At 37.9% G+C, this 16,685-nt stretch overlaps 1 protein-coding gene across 6 annotated transcripts in view; it reads left to right on the forward strand.

Moving 5' to 3' along the window:
* DGKH (diacylglycerol kinase eta) overlaps positions 1–16,685 on the forward strand; it is a 167,543-nt gene that overhangs the window by 125,754 nt on the left and 25,104 nt on the right. For all 6 annotated transcript variants that reach the window (XM_090131319.1, XM_031615605.2, XM_090131327.1 and 3 more), the window contains 11 exons: positions 821–1,097; positions 1,533–1,661; positions 4,103–4,237; positions 5,323–5,440; positions 6,312–6,422; positions 6,565–6,661; positions 9,425–9,532; positions 11,933–12,046; positions 12,336–12,470; positions 13,428–13,594; positions 15,677–15,782. In XM_090131319.1, the coding sequence (XP_089987445.1) occupies positions 821–1,097; positions 1,533–1,661; positions 4,103–4,237; positions 5,323–5,440; positions 6,312–6,422; positions 6,565–6,661; positions 9,425–9,532; positions 11,933–12,046; positions 12,336–12,470; positions 13,428–13,594; positions 15,677–15,782 (1,497 nt within the window). The remainder of the gene's footprint in view (positions 1–820; positions 1,098–1,532; positions 1,662–4,102; positions 4,238–5,322; positions 5,441–6,311; positions 6,423–6,564; positions 6,662–9,424; positions 9,533–11,932; positions 12,047–12,335; positions 12,471–13,427; positions 13,595–15,676; positions 15,783–16,685) is intronic.

The following is a 16,685-nucleotide window of genomic DNA, read 5'->3' on the forward strand; positions in this document are numbered from 1 at the left end:
TTTTTCACTGTTCTAGGGCAAAACAGTCCTGTTTCTATTAAACACAGCAATTTGCCTCTTTTCCAGTGTACCTAGAGAGGGCAACTGCTTGATCAGGGCTAGACATGTTTGACAGTGCTTCCTCAGTGCCAATTCACTTGCTTAAATGTACAGCTGTGTTGTCAAAAAATAACACCATGTGTTTTCAGTCTACCATGTCTCCATAGGTAGTTCCTCTGAATTGGGATGATGACTGCCCATAATTAGTTATACTGTGTGGTATGGACAAATCTGGCAGCCCTATCCATGTTGCTCACTGTCAGAAGAAGAGTAGGATCTAATCTATATCGTAGAATAGTAGAATGGCTTTAGTTGAAAGGGACATCATAGATCATCCAGTTGCAACCCCTTGCTGTGTGCAGTGCCAGCCACCAGATCAGACTGCCCAGGGTCCCATCCAGCCTGGCCTTGAGGGCCTCCTAGAATGGGGCATCCACAACTTCTCTGGGCAAGTATCCTACTTAATTGGCAGGCTGAGTTTAGCACTATGTATTGTTTTAGTCAGAATGTAGCTTTTTTTGGTTATAGTCGCTTCAAGCAAGTTCAGTGTTGCAGGGTCTTCTACCAACAGGCCGTGCAAGCCTACTCATAATCTGATTGTACAAAGTGTTGAATTCGTGCTTAGATTTTACATCGATAATTTCGTAGAGATGTAGGCACAATTTTAGTTCATACCATATGGAGAATGTAGATCTCTCTCTGTAACATCATGCTTAATTTCCTCAAGATGTTCACCTTCGTTGCTTTTTAGCTTATGTGTACTCTTTCCTCCTTTTCTTAGTGTTCAGAGCTAAATGAGAAGCTCGACCTCTTGCTCCGAGCGCTTCACACAGAAGCCCAGGCTGCTCCTGTTCTCCCAGGCGTCACTCCCCCCATTGTTGAAGAAGAAGGAGAGGAGTTTTCAAGTGAGGAATCCTTGTCTGAAAGTAAAGAGCAATTAGTGGAGTGTGTTGCAAAGTCTTCCACCCAGAAACTCTTCAAACCAAGAGAACAATTGATGCTCCGGGCAAACAGCTTAAAGAAGGCTGTGAGGCAGATCATTGAACAAGCAGAAAAAGGTGCACATTCATCTTTATTGATAAGGATGCTTTTTTTCCCTTAAAACTAGCATAAATTTTAATATTGAAGCTTGAAATTTTTATTCTTGCATGCATATCCTTATTATGAACTTCAAGGACAAGAAATGCAGTATGTTTAGAAGTTGATGATGGTCTGTTTGCATATATGAATACATATTTATGCATGTGTGTGCATGTATACATATCTTTTGTAATTATTAACCTTCAGAAAATGACAGTTTCTGATGGAATTATATCAGTGGGCTGCTATAGAATGATTTTCACTGGAGAGGCAATAAAAATCTCTTGTTAATATTTTTAAACTCGCAGCTACAGAAAAAAACCCTAATGCTAATTTTCTTTTTATGTGTATTTTCTGAGAGATCTTTAAACTTTTTCTTATTTTTATTGTATTTTATTTCTTGAAATAAGCAGTTGTGGATGAGCAGAATGCTCATAGTGAAGAACAAGTGAACCAGTCCCCTGTAGAATATAGCAAGGAGTTGGACGAATCCAAAGAAGAGGAAAAAGAGGAAGATACAAAGGAATTTGAATCCCAGACAAGTGAGTAAAATAGTAGTAGAATCATTTTAAAGTGTGCAGTCTTCTTACATAGTTAGTTGCATAGTTAAAAAAGATTTGATTATTTGCATTGTTTTTATTACTCTCTCAGAAACATCTTTGTCTATGATGTTTCATTTTGTCTATTCAAGTGTTTGGTTACTGTATGTAAAGTAGTATTTATGGAATAGTATTGTCAATTTATGTCCTGACACAGAATAGTACTAATTCACACATTCAAATGATAGGGTAAAATCTCTCCTTCATGTGTCCATTACAAAATCTGTCAGCAAGAGGCTGCTGCGAAAGGTCTGTCTGTGAGGGACCCTCACTTTACTCTAAGCCACAGCAAATCTTCACAGTATGCTGTCGTCCTGAGGTTCTGCTGGTGTCTCTGTCAGTGTTTCCTACCTTAGAAATGCATCATTAGATCCTTGGGGCTTCTGTTGATTCAGGATCTCACATGTCTTTTTCTCCAGGAGTGGATATCAGGCTTTGTACAGTGATTGTCTCTCCATCAGCCCTCTAACCATTAACCAATCTCTAACCTCTAGCCAACACAATGCATGTTGATTGACCTGTTCCAACAGTTCCAGCTCACAGAGGATGCTGGCACTAAGAATGACCTGCTCCTAATGCCACTGATGCAAAATAAAATTAAACACACGTTCACGTGTGTTCATATATATAAAAACCCTTGGTTTCTTGGTAGTGCAATTTTTGTGCCTATTGTAGAAATATGTTATTCTTCATCCATCTGAAATATGTGAAATAGAGTGCATATTAATGTTGTCAGTGGGAGATAGCTGCTTGGGGAGAAAGTATGAAACATGGATTCAATTATCTGCAATGAAACATCAGTTCTACTCATTAGGGCTCTGTTGTTTTTATCAGAGCATGAACAGCAAAAGTTTATCTTTATTGTAGTTATCCCCACGAGCCTCATCTGTCAAATAAAGAGCAGCTGTTCTGTTGATTTTCCTATTTAATGTAACTGCCTTGTTCCCAAGTACAGAGAGAACAGACTGCATGAATAGCATTGTGAATTTTTCAGTAGTGTTAAGAAAAATATAAGTTAATTGTGTTCTGAATATTATATTTTACCCTCTGAGATTATTTCTGATCACTTGATGAAGGTAATATTTTTCCATATGTTAATTAACTTCATTTAAGTATTTCATAACTCCTGTTAGATACAACTTGCCATTTTTGTTTCATTTTTTAACATTATAGTACAGTGTTTTGTCATGCCCATATACAAATAGTTGTACTGCATTATTGACCTTCTTGGCCACCTGGGCACACTGCTGGCTCCTACTCTTATCTTGTATCTTCACTTTCCCCTTGATTTTCTTCCCATTCTTTTTTCTGGACTGTTATTTGCCTTTGTCACCAACAATTTGACCAGCTGCCAAATTTGCATGTTGCAAGATTTTCTTCATCCATATTCTGTAAAATTTTTAAGACATAATTTTTAAGACATAATTTTTAACACATAAACATTTTCAATTATTTGGGGAATTCCTGCTATTTGTGAAAAAGAAATGATGGCAAACTGATCTCCTTTGTGATCTCTGTAACCGCAGAAGATAATATCTGAACGTGGCTTTCCCTTCCCTTCCATTTTTCAGTTTGGTTGTAGATAAAGATATCAAAGTTTTGGTTGATGTTTTCAGAAACCTGATGCAGGCAGGAGGTCAATTTTAGCTGCTTAGTGCGAGGATTACAGCTGTTCGTCAGGTGGCCTAATTTCAGTCTGAGTTTTGTAATAGCTATCTATAACAGAATTACTATAAATACATAATATTTTGGTTTCTATTATATTATATTTAATATATAATATGGGTATATTTGTAAGTAAATGCATATTAAATTTAAGTTCAAATTCATATTAATTCATTGGCATTTATCCTTTAATAATAACTGATTTTTTTTCTTTCTCAAGTCTGCATTTGTGTGAAACTTGATCATATAATCACAGAATGGCCTGGGTTGAAAAGAACCCAATGACCATCTAGTTTCAACCCCCCTGCTATGTGCAGGGTCACCAACTACCAGACCAGGCTGCCCAGAGCCACATCCAGCCTGGCCTTGAATGCCTCCAGGGATGGGGCATCCACAACCTCCTTGGGCAACCTGTTCCAGTGCGTCACCACCCTCTGAGTGAAAAACTTCCTCCTAATATCTAACCTAAACCTCTCCTGTCTCAATTTAAGACCATTCCCCCTTGTCCTATCACTTTCCTTACCCATGTAAACAGTTGTACCCCCTCCTGTTGTGAGTTTTCTTCCTGGTATTTAGAAGAGAAAATGTTGTGTGAGGGACAAGGAAGTTTCTCACTGAAGCATAACAGATACATGCTTTTGAATTACTTTCAAGGCTGTAAAAACAGTGTATTTACCACAATTGCTCTAGTGAGTTCTCTTTCTTTTACCTCTGAACAGGTAAAACTGCACCAAGATCTCCTGATCGACGTACAAGTCGAGGTATCCATTCTCAGACAGGCTCTTTCTCTGCTCCAGCTTTGGCTGCCAGCAAAGAGAACCTCCCTGTCCTTAACACTAGGATTATCTGCCCAGGTAATTGTGATTTTAAAATCTGGTGTTCCTCACTCTCTGTTAATATTGCCTTCTGTTCTCCTTCTTGCTGCCAAATAATACTTCATGCCTGGTGCTCTGCGTGGAAATAGAACCCTCCAAACTCATCTGAACTGACAAACACTCCTTCATGTTGTATTGTTGAGTAGGAAGTGCAAAGGAATGTAGAATACTCCTGGTCATTTGGCACAACACCAGATGTAGCAGAAGTGTTGCATTTGATTCTGGATGATGAAAAACTGGAATGCAGGATCTCCTATCGTTCATCCTAACCAATGGAGGCTCTTCAGGTTCTGATCTCCTGTACTGCTGAAACAAATCTGTTCCTACCCAAATGCAATTAATAGTAGGGGGCACCAATAAATCACTGTTTTAACTAACTTAATTAATGCATTTAATGAATGATGGATATGAACTCACATTTTTCTTCAGGTCAATTTAAGCGAAAGCTTTTAGAAAGTACTTCCCTCTGTTTACTTGCATTGCATAGTATTTTATGTTGTGCTCAGTGATCAAAGTAGGCATGGAGAGTTCATCAGGTCTTCAGGAGCCTCTCAGTTATCTCATGCTTACCAAGCTAAACATGTAAGCATTCACTGAAGCTTAGTTGCTAGTTGCAGAACCAACCACATGAATGTTGATTTTATGACAGTTGCCTTCTGAAGGACAGGATGAAAAGAAAATTGTGATGAGTTTGGGGATGAAAATTATACTGAATAAAAACTCTAATGATATTTCTGAGTGTTAGATGGCTGATTGGGTGTATGCCAACCATTGAATGTTGGCCTGAAATCTTGAATTTTCTCTTTTGTCTTTTTCAATGGTGGTACCTGAAGATTTAGCCAAACCTCAGCATAACTGACTTTCTGTTCAAGACAACTGGAATCCTGAAAAGATAATCAACATAGATAAAAATTAAGATAGAATCTCAACCCCTCCATACAAGGATTTGATGAATATTTTGTCTCAGAATTATATCACTTACATTATGACAATGTATGTTTCTCTGTTTAATAAATCAAAATTGTTTAGTTATTTTCTTGCTATTTTTTGTTTCTTTTTATCAGGATTAAGGGCTGGCCTAGCTGCTTCTATTGCAGGAAGTTCAATTATTAGCAAAATGTTACTAGCTAACATCGATCCATTTGGTGCTACACCATTTATTGACCCGGATCCAGATTCATTGTAAGCAATTTTTTTTTCAAAATCTACTGTTTCACTTTACTTAGCATTACTTAAGCTTTTTAGCTTGTCATAATTTTTTTTTTCCACTATGAAATTCTGTTTTGCTATCTATTTTCTCTAGACCTCGAGGTCTGAAAACATGCTGAATTGTGCCTTTTTAGATTAAGCCCTTAGTTATGAGTAGCCCAGGATTGTCTTGTAACAGCAGAAATAATGGAAAACATTTGCTCACTTACTCCTTGCACGGTCTGAGAGAACAAGAACTGGATTCTCTTGCCTGAACTGCTGGTCTGCACACAAGCTAAACTGCCAGCAAAACACTAAAGCAGGACCTTGGGGTGGAGGAAGAAGTGTCTGCCTAAGGATTGGGACAGTAAGGCAGAAATTTGTGTCCTAAATTGTCTCTGCTTCCCAGAACTAGATGTAGCATTGACAGAGACTCACAGATGGCATCTGGGCTGTGGGCTGTGGCCCTACATGGAGACTCTAAAACAAAGCACTGCTGTGCCAGTACCGCCAGCATGTCTAAATGCAGCCTTGGTGCTCAGCCCACTTTGATGCTGCTGCCTCAGAGCTGTGTACAAGGCAGATCTTTCCTCCTATTCCACTGTTATTTTGGGTTTGATGGAGATATTGGGGTATGTTACAGTTTCTTCTTTCTCCTACCAGAAGCTGCTTGCATTTGCAAAGGAGACAGCAGCCCATCTGTTTCTTTAACAACCATTAGGCTTTCTCAGGAAGGTTCAGAGGAACTGTGGTGTGATGTGTCCTGTTGATGTATCTGCTCTGAGACCATCCAGTGCGTTGGTCATAGCTCTGTGTGCTGGGAACTGTAAAAATGTACAATTAATTATCTCTTTTCTTCTTAAAGGGAGGGATATTCAGAAAAATGTGTCATGAACAACTATTTTGGAATTGGGTTAGATGCAAAAATTTCACTTGAATTTAATAACAAGCGGGAAGAGCACCCTGAAAAATGCAGGTAATTGTCAGTAATAGAGCTGAGACATTTCTATATGTTTTATTTTCCTTATCTCTGTAATTGAGTTCTTTGCTTTTACTTTCTTGTACAAATGCAAGACATAATATGTGTATTTCAATATGTTATTTTACCTTTTTTGCAGAAGTCGCACAAAAAACATGATGTGGTATGGAGTTCTTGGCACAAAAGAGCTACTGCAGAGAACTTACAAGAACCTAGAACAAAAAGTTCAACTCGAGGTAATTTTTGTTCATAGGTAGAATGAACCTTTTTTTTTTTTTTTTTTTTGCTTCTGCAACATGTAGTGATGGATGTGATTCCCCTTGAAAACTTTCAGAGTTCTTGCGTCAGCCCAGGCTTGTAAAATCCTTCCCTCAAACACACTGTCTAAAAACATTCAATGTAAGAGGCAATTCCCCAGGTGATTTATTGGATTTAAATGTCAGTATTTAAATATCTCAAGATATCTGGTTTCATGTTTGTTGCAAGTGCTTTTTAAAAAACGTTTAAAATGTGTTGCATAGATAATACATAAAGGGTGTTTTTTAATGTGCACTGCCTTAGATTGAGAGATCGGGTTTTAAGGACAATAGCAGAATGGTGCATACACTAAACAGAAAGAAAAGTTTACCAAATTATAATCCTTCAGGTTCATTTTAAACTATCTGACAGCTTGATTACATATATAGAGAGAGCACACAGATGGCCTTAGGAAAAAAATCCTGACAGAAGAGGAAAGATTCTGAGTGAGCATCGCAAGAAGCACAGCTACACCTACAGAGACTTTCTCAAATAGGTGTTTGTGATAACCACACAGAGCAAGAGAAAGGTATTATCACAGCAACAACAAATGAGGTATAAATTATCTGAACATCATTATTTTTTTAGGTTGGAGCAGCAAATCTAAGTCTTATTCACCATACTAGGACTTTACAGGAGATGATATAAATAGTCACCAAATGCACAAAATGGCTGTGCAACAGTCATGATTGTGTTCACTCAAAGAATACTTAGGCTGGAATTTGACAGAAAATAAGTAGTGTCTTTTTTTTCTTCGTGCTAACTATTTTAAGTGGAATTTCATGATGTTTATGTGAAGATAAACATCATAAAGTTACATTCTGTTATAACATATATCATTGTAAGTTCATAGAATCATTAAGGTTGGTAAAGATCTCCAAGACCATCCAGTCCTACCATCCACCTACCATCCATATTTCCCCACTGAACCATTTCCCTGAGGACATCTCCATGTTTCTTGAACACCTTGGAACTCTTTCTCTCACTGAGCTTTAGGAGGATATTTTATGGTAGAGTCAGCTTGTTGTTACCTAACAATTGAATAATTATCAAGGAATTATGCAGTAGTTAGTGAACATAATGACAACCAGGAGCATTATATATGCTGCAGATAGAATTCTAATTTAATGTTATTTGAATAAGATTCAAAAATGTATTCATATCTGACCTCTCCATAATTATTTCTGAATATATCTGCAAGTAAAACAGCAAGTAGAAAACTTGTATCTATTATTGCCTTGCATAATATCAGTCTTATGTTAAAACTTGTGATGAGGTGCTCAGCTTTGGAAAATTAAAAATATCAGTTTCAGGAATTGGAGGCAAACCTCTACTGCAATACAAATGGCTATGCAGCATCTGTTAATATCAGAGCATATGTTGGCTACTGACACATTCTGATGGAAATGTTTAACTGTGTTTTGTTGCTGACATTAAAGCATGAAAAGAAAATGCTAATCATATTCTGGAAATATTCTGCATCTCCTTCTCCTCTTAATACAATTGCTGAAGATTTCCTCCTTATTTTCTAGGGATTTCTACTTCACTTGTATAATTCTATTTCCATGGCATTAGTAACTTGGTATTTTAGCATTCTTTAAAAGAAACTTTACCTGCAAATTCATTATCTCCAAAGTGACATTGAATCCCGCATGTAGATTCTTAGATGTCCTGTTCACTTTAAGTACATGCTTGTGGCACTGCTGCAGGACAGCACTTGTGGCCAAAGATTTTTTCACTGTAATATGTCCTCTAATCACAAGTAGAATGAGATTGACCTGACTGACGTGATTCTGTGATTGTATTGAGTAGTGTTTGTTGTTGATAGTGATTTTCAGAGGATAAACAGGACCAACCTCTTACCTGCAACCCCTCCCCACCAAACTCCTGCACACAGCCAAGGTGACAAATCTGGAGTCAGTCCTAGATTTGTCTTTGTGCTCTTGGGAGGACAGTGAGTTATTTGTGCAGGAAGCCATGTATACAAGTCACAGAACCACAGAATCACAGAAACACCAAGGTTGGAAAAGACCTACAAGATTACCCAGTCCAACCATCCACCCATCACCAATAGTTCTCACTAAACCATATCTCTCAACACAACATCCAAACGTTCCTTGAACACCTCCAGGGTTGGTGACTCCACCACCTCCTTCGGCAGCCCATTCCAGTGCCAGTGGCCATGCCACAATTTCTATATTTTATAATTTGTTTTGTGTTGGGTTTTTGGTTTTTTTTTTCCCCCGCTTAATGGGATTACCTAAACAACAAGCAAATTGCAATTTTGGCAGTGCAGATACTGGATGGGTGGATGAAGCTTTTATAATGTCAATGGGCATTACTGTCTTACCGTGTACACTAAAAGAATTAGCTTTCCTCATTGCACGGAGATTTGTAATCCTTGATAGACAGCACATGGTTAAAATGTATGAGGAATTTAGCAGTTAGGAGTGTTGAAATGCTTCTTGGAAGAATCATAGAACACCTCTGCTGTAGAGACTCGTCATCTCTGCAAAAATTGTTGCTGAAATTGGTGAGGAAAAGATTATTAGAGCTGCTCCGCATTGTGGGTGGAATAGGCTTCTGTCAACCTATTAATGAGTCTGTCCTCCCTGACAGCTCTAGTGATTCTTCATGTATTAAAACAGCCAACTGCTGTTATCACGTTATTTATATACTGAATGAGCTTTTATCCATTACAGTGTGATGGACAGTACATCCCTCTTCCAAGTCTGCAGGGCATAGCTGTGCTAAACATTCCCAGCTATGCTGGTGGGACCAATTTCTGGGGAGGAACCAAGGAAGATGATGTAAGTAATACTGAACAGAAGTGACCTTCTAGGGAGTCTACTTGAGTTTAAACCATATTGTCTTGTGTTTGATTTTTTAATTGAGAATATACATGCCATGATTTTGCATTGTCTTTTGTCATGTTCTGTCATAAATGAGATTTCTCAATGCATACATACCTCTGTTCCAGTCTAAGAATAAGGAGAATGGGCAAAGAAAATCACACAGTTTATATCCAGATTTTTCTCCTCCTTTTCAAGCAGCTTGAGCTAATGGGTGATCATTCAGAAATGAGGATGGTACACTAACTGATTGGTAATTAAGTGGGGATAGTAATCTGCTTTTTAAGTACTGTTTTCGTTGAGCTTTTTTCCCTTCTGCCTCAAATCTCTTAAGAAATGTTGCACTACTCAGATATCTGTATGTTTTACAATGTGAAGCAGTCTGACTGCTGCTCTCTGCTTCATGCCCAGTGCAGCCATTGTAATTGCTAGCAGATCATCCCAATTCTGAATGTCCCAATTTACTGAGATTTGACTTACCTAACACTGTACTTGCAAATTCGAGTGTTTAAATATCAACAATCCAGGACTTCTTTTCACCAGAATGCTTTTGCTTTCTTGTGACTTACGATTCTCTAGTTAGTACATACATAAAAGTCACACACACACACCCCAAAAAAAATCCTGAATGTGTTTCAGTGTCCTTTTCTTATTTTTGGTATATGTCAGAGAATGGCAGTTATGTTTATATTTGGCTATGGGTGTCTAATGTTTTGATATTCTTCACGTTCACATTCATAGCCTTGAAGCATCTCTAACATCTGCTTAGCTCCTATTCAGGAGATCTTTTTCTTTCTGGGCCGTTTCACTGAGAGAGATCTGTCCTAGCTTTCATACTGGCATACAGCAAGTATATATGAGCAGTTTTATTGATATTTGTGGTTGTCTGTTGCCAGAAAAGTGACATGTTTATTCTGGACAAAGTTAGGAACGTAATTCACTACTTTTACTGCAATCCTGAGTGACTGATGTCATTGATGGTGATGATCTGAAATGCTGCCAGTTCTGCTTAGCTGGACAAAAGGAAGATGTTGCCTTGATGGCTGTGACTCCAGGCCCAATAGAGTTGCATTTTCATTCTTTGACATTTGTCTGTTCAAGACTTACTTCAGTGCCATCCTGGGATGCTCTGAGGACGATTGCCACCTGGATGGGGTACTAAACGATGGCAACTGTGCAGCCTTTTGCCTGAGAGGACTTCCTCAGTCCGTTGGCCAAAGCCACCTCACTGCACTGGGGTGAAGACTCCCATTGGCCAGGGGAGCAATAGGGACCAAAGCTCTTCCTCATTTCCCATCCTCACCCTCCCTAAGACATTGATGTAGCGATTTATGCAGTCCTGGATCTTCATTTTCTTATTCTTCACCTCCAGGAAATCCACTTACAAGGGGCAAAACCTGACTGGATTTGGCTTTGGGCTCCTTTTGAGGATTTTCTCTTGTATGGCTTCTGGTGTCATCAAAGCAGCTTACTTTGCGTATGGTGCCAATTAAGTTTGCCTGAGTACCACTCAGAAAAATGGTCTCTTAACCCACTGTAATCTTACTGGAGTGATATCTGCTCATTTTTCTCCCTTGTTGCTCCCAGTTCCATGTCAATCTGAAATGGTCAGTCTTCAGGGGCCTTGGGAATAGGGCTAGACCCTATCTCTCTTGAATGAGTTGAACTGCAGCCTGGGATACCCCTCTAACACATCTGAGTTTTGCTGCAGGACACCAGCTGCCAGTGGCACGCACTTGGCTTTGTGCACTTCTCTTAACTCATGGAAATTCAAAGCCTTGACTGGATCAGGACGTTTGTTCCATGCAAAAGCAGTTTTCACATTTACTGCAGATAATTATTTACACTGAAAACAAGATTCTTCTCACTATTAAAGCAGCATTTATCAAAGCTGAGAGTGGGCTCAGACACTGGTTTCCAGAGAATACAGACTATAGGAAGATAAGCATTTCTGAGAAAAAAAAAACACGCTATTACTCATCTTAACTTCAAGAACCTCTTAGATATTAAATACCTTAGCTGAGTGGAGGTTTGAACTAGTCCTTCATCTTGTGTTGAAAAACATTCCTCAGTCTGCATACTGAACTGTGCCATCCTTTATATCAAGGGATGTCACTCGGATACTTGAAATGTTGTTGTCATTGCTGTTTTAAGATAGTAGTTGCCTTCTGTCTATTTCTCATATTTCACTCGTCTGGCATTTATAGGGATGGTGTAGTTATTCTAAGACATTTAAATGAATTTAAATGTTGAAATTGAATCTGTAAGTGAACCTACAGAAAAGGAGGCTGAATTTGTTTATCATTTAACATGCATTGGGTTAACCATGGAAAATGGAATATTTTCTTTTCCTTTCAGATATTTGGGGCCCCATCTTTTGATGATAAAATCCTAGAAGTTGTGGCCGTATTTGGCAGCATGCAGATGGCAGTTTCAAGAGTTATCAAACTGCAGCACCACCGGATAGCTCAGGTTTGTTTCTTGCCTGAAAGGACATAATATAGTTGTCATCAGTTTGGGATGCTGAAGTGTGGGGGTACTCTAGATGACCACTGCCCCACACATTAATAAAGCACTGACAGTGTTTTAATTTTAGTGGATAACAAATTGTCTTAAATGATGGATGAAGTATGAAAGTATTACACCCTTGAGTCCAATCTGGAGAGATGCCACAGCTCCTAGTAATCAACATATTTCAGGTGGCCTGTCAGCTTGATTAATATTTATGGCTCTGTAAAATAACGTGTTTGTTCTTTTCCAGTGTCGGTCAGTAAAGATCACCATACTTGGTGATGAAGGTGTCCCAGTGCAAGTCGATGGAGAGGCATGGATCCAGCCCCCAGGAGTTATTAAAATTGTACATAAAAACAGAGCTCAGATGCTAACACGAGACAGAGTATGTGACAGAAAGTGTGTTATGATTTACCTTTGCTAACATTATTTTCCGTAGTAATTTGATTTAGTTATAACAGGAAAAAACAGTGCTTAAAAGAATGTTTTGTAACTATTTATATAACTTATATAATTACTTGTCGTTGTATCACTTCCATAATAAGCTAGATAGAGAATTGTTCTTTTTTTTTATGAGTGACACAGCTCTTTGTTGGCCTTTATCAGTTATGTTAGTGCAATTCCTGTGTTCTTATTAATACATACTAAGCAGAATGGTCAAAATTTCATATATTTTCATTTTGAGGCACTAGGTATATGGATAATCATATACTGGAAGTTCAGCAAATTGCAGAAATAGCAGGTTTCTATAATGTCTGTTTTTCAGATTTCTCTCCTGTCTCTCTGTCCTGCTAACCCTACATCCTATATGACAGTTCAGAAAGAAGGGACACAAGCAGAATCTAGTCACAAAACCACTGAAGTTCATACTTATTTAGGATTACCGTGCTAAAGGCTTAACTGCCCTTCAGTTCTCTGTCCTCTACCTGAATCTTGAATTTAGTGTGGAATTAATAACATTGGAACTGTATTCCAATTATTATTAAAATTATTAGAATGTACTATTAAAATGTTAACTTTTTTCTTTAGGTTTGAACCTTGCTTTTCTTTCAGATCTGATCTTACTGTCCTCACAAAATGTATTTGTATAATTACAGCCTTTGCATTCTTACAACTTTTGAAGACACTTGTTTAGGGTATGAGAGGGGGAGAGGAAGAGAGAGAAGTGACACTTTCAGAAGTGACTTATTCTCTGTACTAATTTTAAAAAAGAAAAGTAATTTAAGGATTTAGAGAGCTTATATTATTTATATAAAATTATGTGCAATTCCACGTGCTTTTACATCTGTAAACAAAAGTGCTGCAAATGCTGTGAACTGAATGTGTAATTCATTTTGTTCAGGCCTTTGAAAACACCCTGAAGTCTTGGGAAGACAAACAGAAGTACGATTCCTGCAAATCTGTCATTCGATCTCCCTTATACCCTCAACAGGCTGTTGAGTTGGCTACAGAAGAAGAAGTCACACAGGTCCAGCTGTGCTCACAAGCTGCAGAAGAACTTATTACAAGGTACAATAGAATAAGAAAACTCAATTTGGCAACCAAGATTGAATCATTCATGCAAGTGCATGTGTAGACTTAGTAGTGTGTATTTTGTTGTTATTTTTTTATTTTTTGAGCCTCAACTTGTTTGTGTTTGTAATTGGTCAGAATTATCAGTCTTGAGAAAACTGACTTTTTGAAGGAGTAATAGACACAGAAACCTGGAAGGCTTCTTTACGGAGAGACTTTTGATTGAAGCATCTCATGTTAATCAAAAGCAAAAAATGTATTTATTTGGAAAAAGAAAACCCTGAAAATCTACATTAGAAGTTAATAGTGCAGATGCATCCATCTCATCTAGTAATGCCATGTTATCTAGATAATCAATTAACTGATATTTATAGAACTTTATACATCAGATATGTTTTTTTGATGCACATTTTAAAGAGGAGCCTTTCTCCTGGAATATTTCTCCATTGGTTATAGAGGAAATCTTGTCTATAACAAGTATAGGCATCTATATTCCTGTCCTGATATTTCATACTGTGGACAGATCAATCTCAGGTGTTTGACTCTTCTCGTTTTTTTTTTTTAAATGACATATTTTGCTGTTCCAGCAGCTTCTGACCAGCCAAATCTTCTCTTCTGTTGACTTTTTGTTCCACCATTACTGCTTCCTTATCCATTTTTATTTCTCCTTCAAGTCATTTTATTCACATTTTATAAAAGATAAGTGCTTTTCAATAAACATGAAAGTTTTTGTAAAATATTTTACAAGTAAATAGTTAACACACTAACATTCAAGGAGCACAAGTTGCCATATCTTCATACCTTTTTGCATTCATCCACTCATTCATAGTTATTGTAGCTTTTTATTTCATTCTTAGTAGTCAAAATCCTCATCCCTGTGACCTTGAACACTTCACTAATATCATAGAATCAATCATAGAATCATAGAATGTCCTGGGTTGAAAAGGACCACAATGATCATCTAGTTTCAACCCCCTGCTATGTGCAGGGTTGCCAACCAACAGACTGCCCAGAGCCACATCCAGCCTGGCCTTGAATGCCTCCAGGGATGGGGCATCCACAACCTCCTTGGGCAACCTGTTCCAGTGCCTCACCACCCTCTGTGTGAAAAACTTCCTCCTAATATCTAACCTAAACCTCCCCTGTCTTAGTTTATTTATATATATGGGTTGAGTGAGCTACTGGTATAGAACTGATCCCATTGCCTTACTTGTTTTCAAGAACTGCTTTTTTCAGAAGGTATTTTAGTAAAAAAGATGCAGCAGTTTTCACAGAAAAATTTATTTAGGAAACAATTTAATTGAAAAGTTTTATGAAGCTGCTTTTAAATTCATCATAATGATAATCTGTCATAAGCATCAGAAGTAATTCTTGAAGTGCCTGCTTAGTAGCACTGGTAATATGAAAAAGAAGTACATATTCTTTCTGTGCTGTGCTGGTGTCTTACGTGGACATAGAAAAACAATGTAGATGATAGGTTTTCCAGCCTTCTGGCTTCTCTGGTCTGCAGTGAGTGAACGGGAATTGTCTAGAGCTGCATCTACTTAAGTTGCTCTGAAAGTAATGCCTCCTAATTAATTCCATGGAAGTAACAATAAATGCAAAGAAAAGAATAATGCTATTCAAAAGAGCAAATTCTCAGCCATGAAACACTCTTTTTCAACGTAGTCACCATGATTAGCTCTGCATTTTCACATAGTAATAGCATGTAATGGAATACTGGTAGGTATTCTTTAAGAAGAATATTTAATGCTTTTTAAGATACCTTCAAATAAGTTAAGTGATGGTTTGCCTTTGCACTTCATTTGAGTTAAGAGCCCCACATTTTTTGGTACAATTTTTGCTATGTCATAGAAGAATAAATCTCCAGTCTTATGGATGTCATTTATATGAGATGCTGAGTTGCTTCAAGTGATACTTGTGATTGAACTTCTGTTATAGAGAACTGTATTTCTTAAGTTTTTCATGACTTTTGTATATTTTTTCCCATGATAATATTGCATACTGTTAAAAATTGCCTTTAAGGGAGGTAAGAAATATTTTTCTCTTTTTCCTGTTTTTGTTTTTTTTTTTTTTTAGAATCTGTGAAGCAGCAAAAATACATGGCCTCTTGGAGCAGGAGCTTGCTCATGCTGTTAATGCATGTTCACATGCATTAAATAAAGCCAACCCAAGATTTCCTGAGGTAAAGGAAGAACAGAAGTTTACATTAAGGTTTCATTATGCTTAAGTGAATGCATTACAAGTAAATATATGTGTGAAGTTGTGACATAGGATCAGTTTGTACTCCCAGTTCACATATTGCAACATGTTGGGTGATAGTTAATGACGTTTTATAAACAAGGCTCATAAATATACTCACCAGACTCAAGTTTAAAATGAAATTGCTTAACAGATGAATGGATGCTGTATCCTCTTGTTTTTGTCTCTCCTTCTAAGATGAAAGCAAACGGAGATACACAGATCACTCCTAAAGTATTGCCTCTCCTTTTTATTTCCATAGAAACTACAACAGATACAAACAGATACAATAACACTGTTTGATAGAGCAAATTCTCAGCTATAAAACGCTGTTCTTTATCATAGTTACTACCAGTAGCTATGCATGCCGTGCTCCTAACAGTCTGCACCAGCAGAGGTGACCCACTGTTGCTGCTGCCACTCTTGAAACACATCACCCACCGCCTCACTGTGCTCACATCCTCTGTTAGGTCTTCATAAACATTCAGCAAGTGTCAGTGAATGTTGATGGGTGCCTTTTTCTCTGCTTGGAGAAATTCCATGTCACACCTTCGTTTCATGTCAGACACCATTCTGTCAGACTGCCCCTCTGCTGCCATCTGTCAGACGGCAAAAACATGTAATGGGATACTGGCAGGAAGGTTCAACCTCTACTACTGTGCCACTGACATCCACCTCTGATTTTAGGGCTGATATAATGGAACAGGAAGCATGGCATTTGGAGCAGCCTTTGTACTTCCAGTTGTCAAGGTGCTGGATTGTGTAGCAGCAGGAAATCTCAGCTCTGTGCATGAGTAGGGGAACACCCCATAGCTGATCAATTTGGTAGAAATCACATTCAGAGATT

Source organism: Phasianus colchicus, chromosome 1 (genome assembly GCF_987193195.1).
Source record: "Phasianus colchicus chromosome 1, bPhaCol1.hap1.1, whole genome shotgun sequence".
Classification (NCBI taxonomy): Eukaryota; Metazoa; Chordata; class Aves; order Galliformes; family Phasianidae; genus Phasianus; species Phasianus colchicus.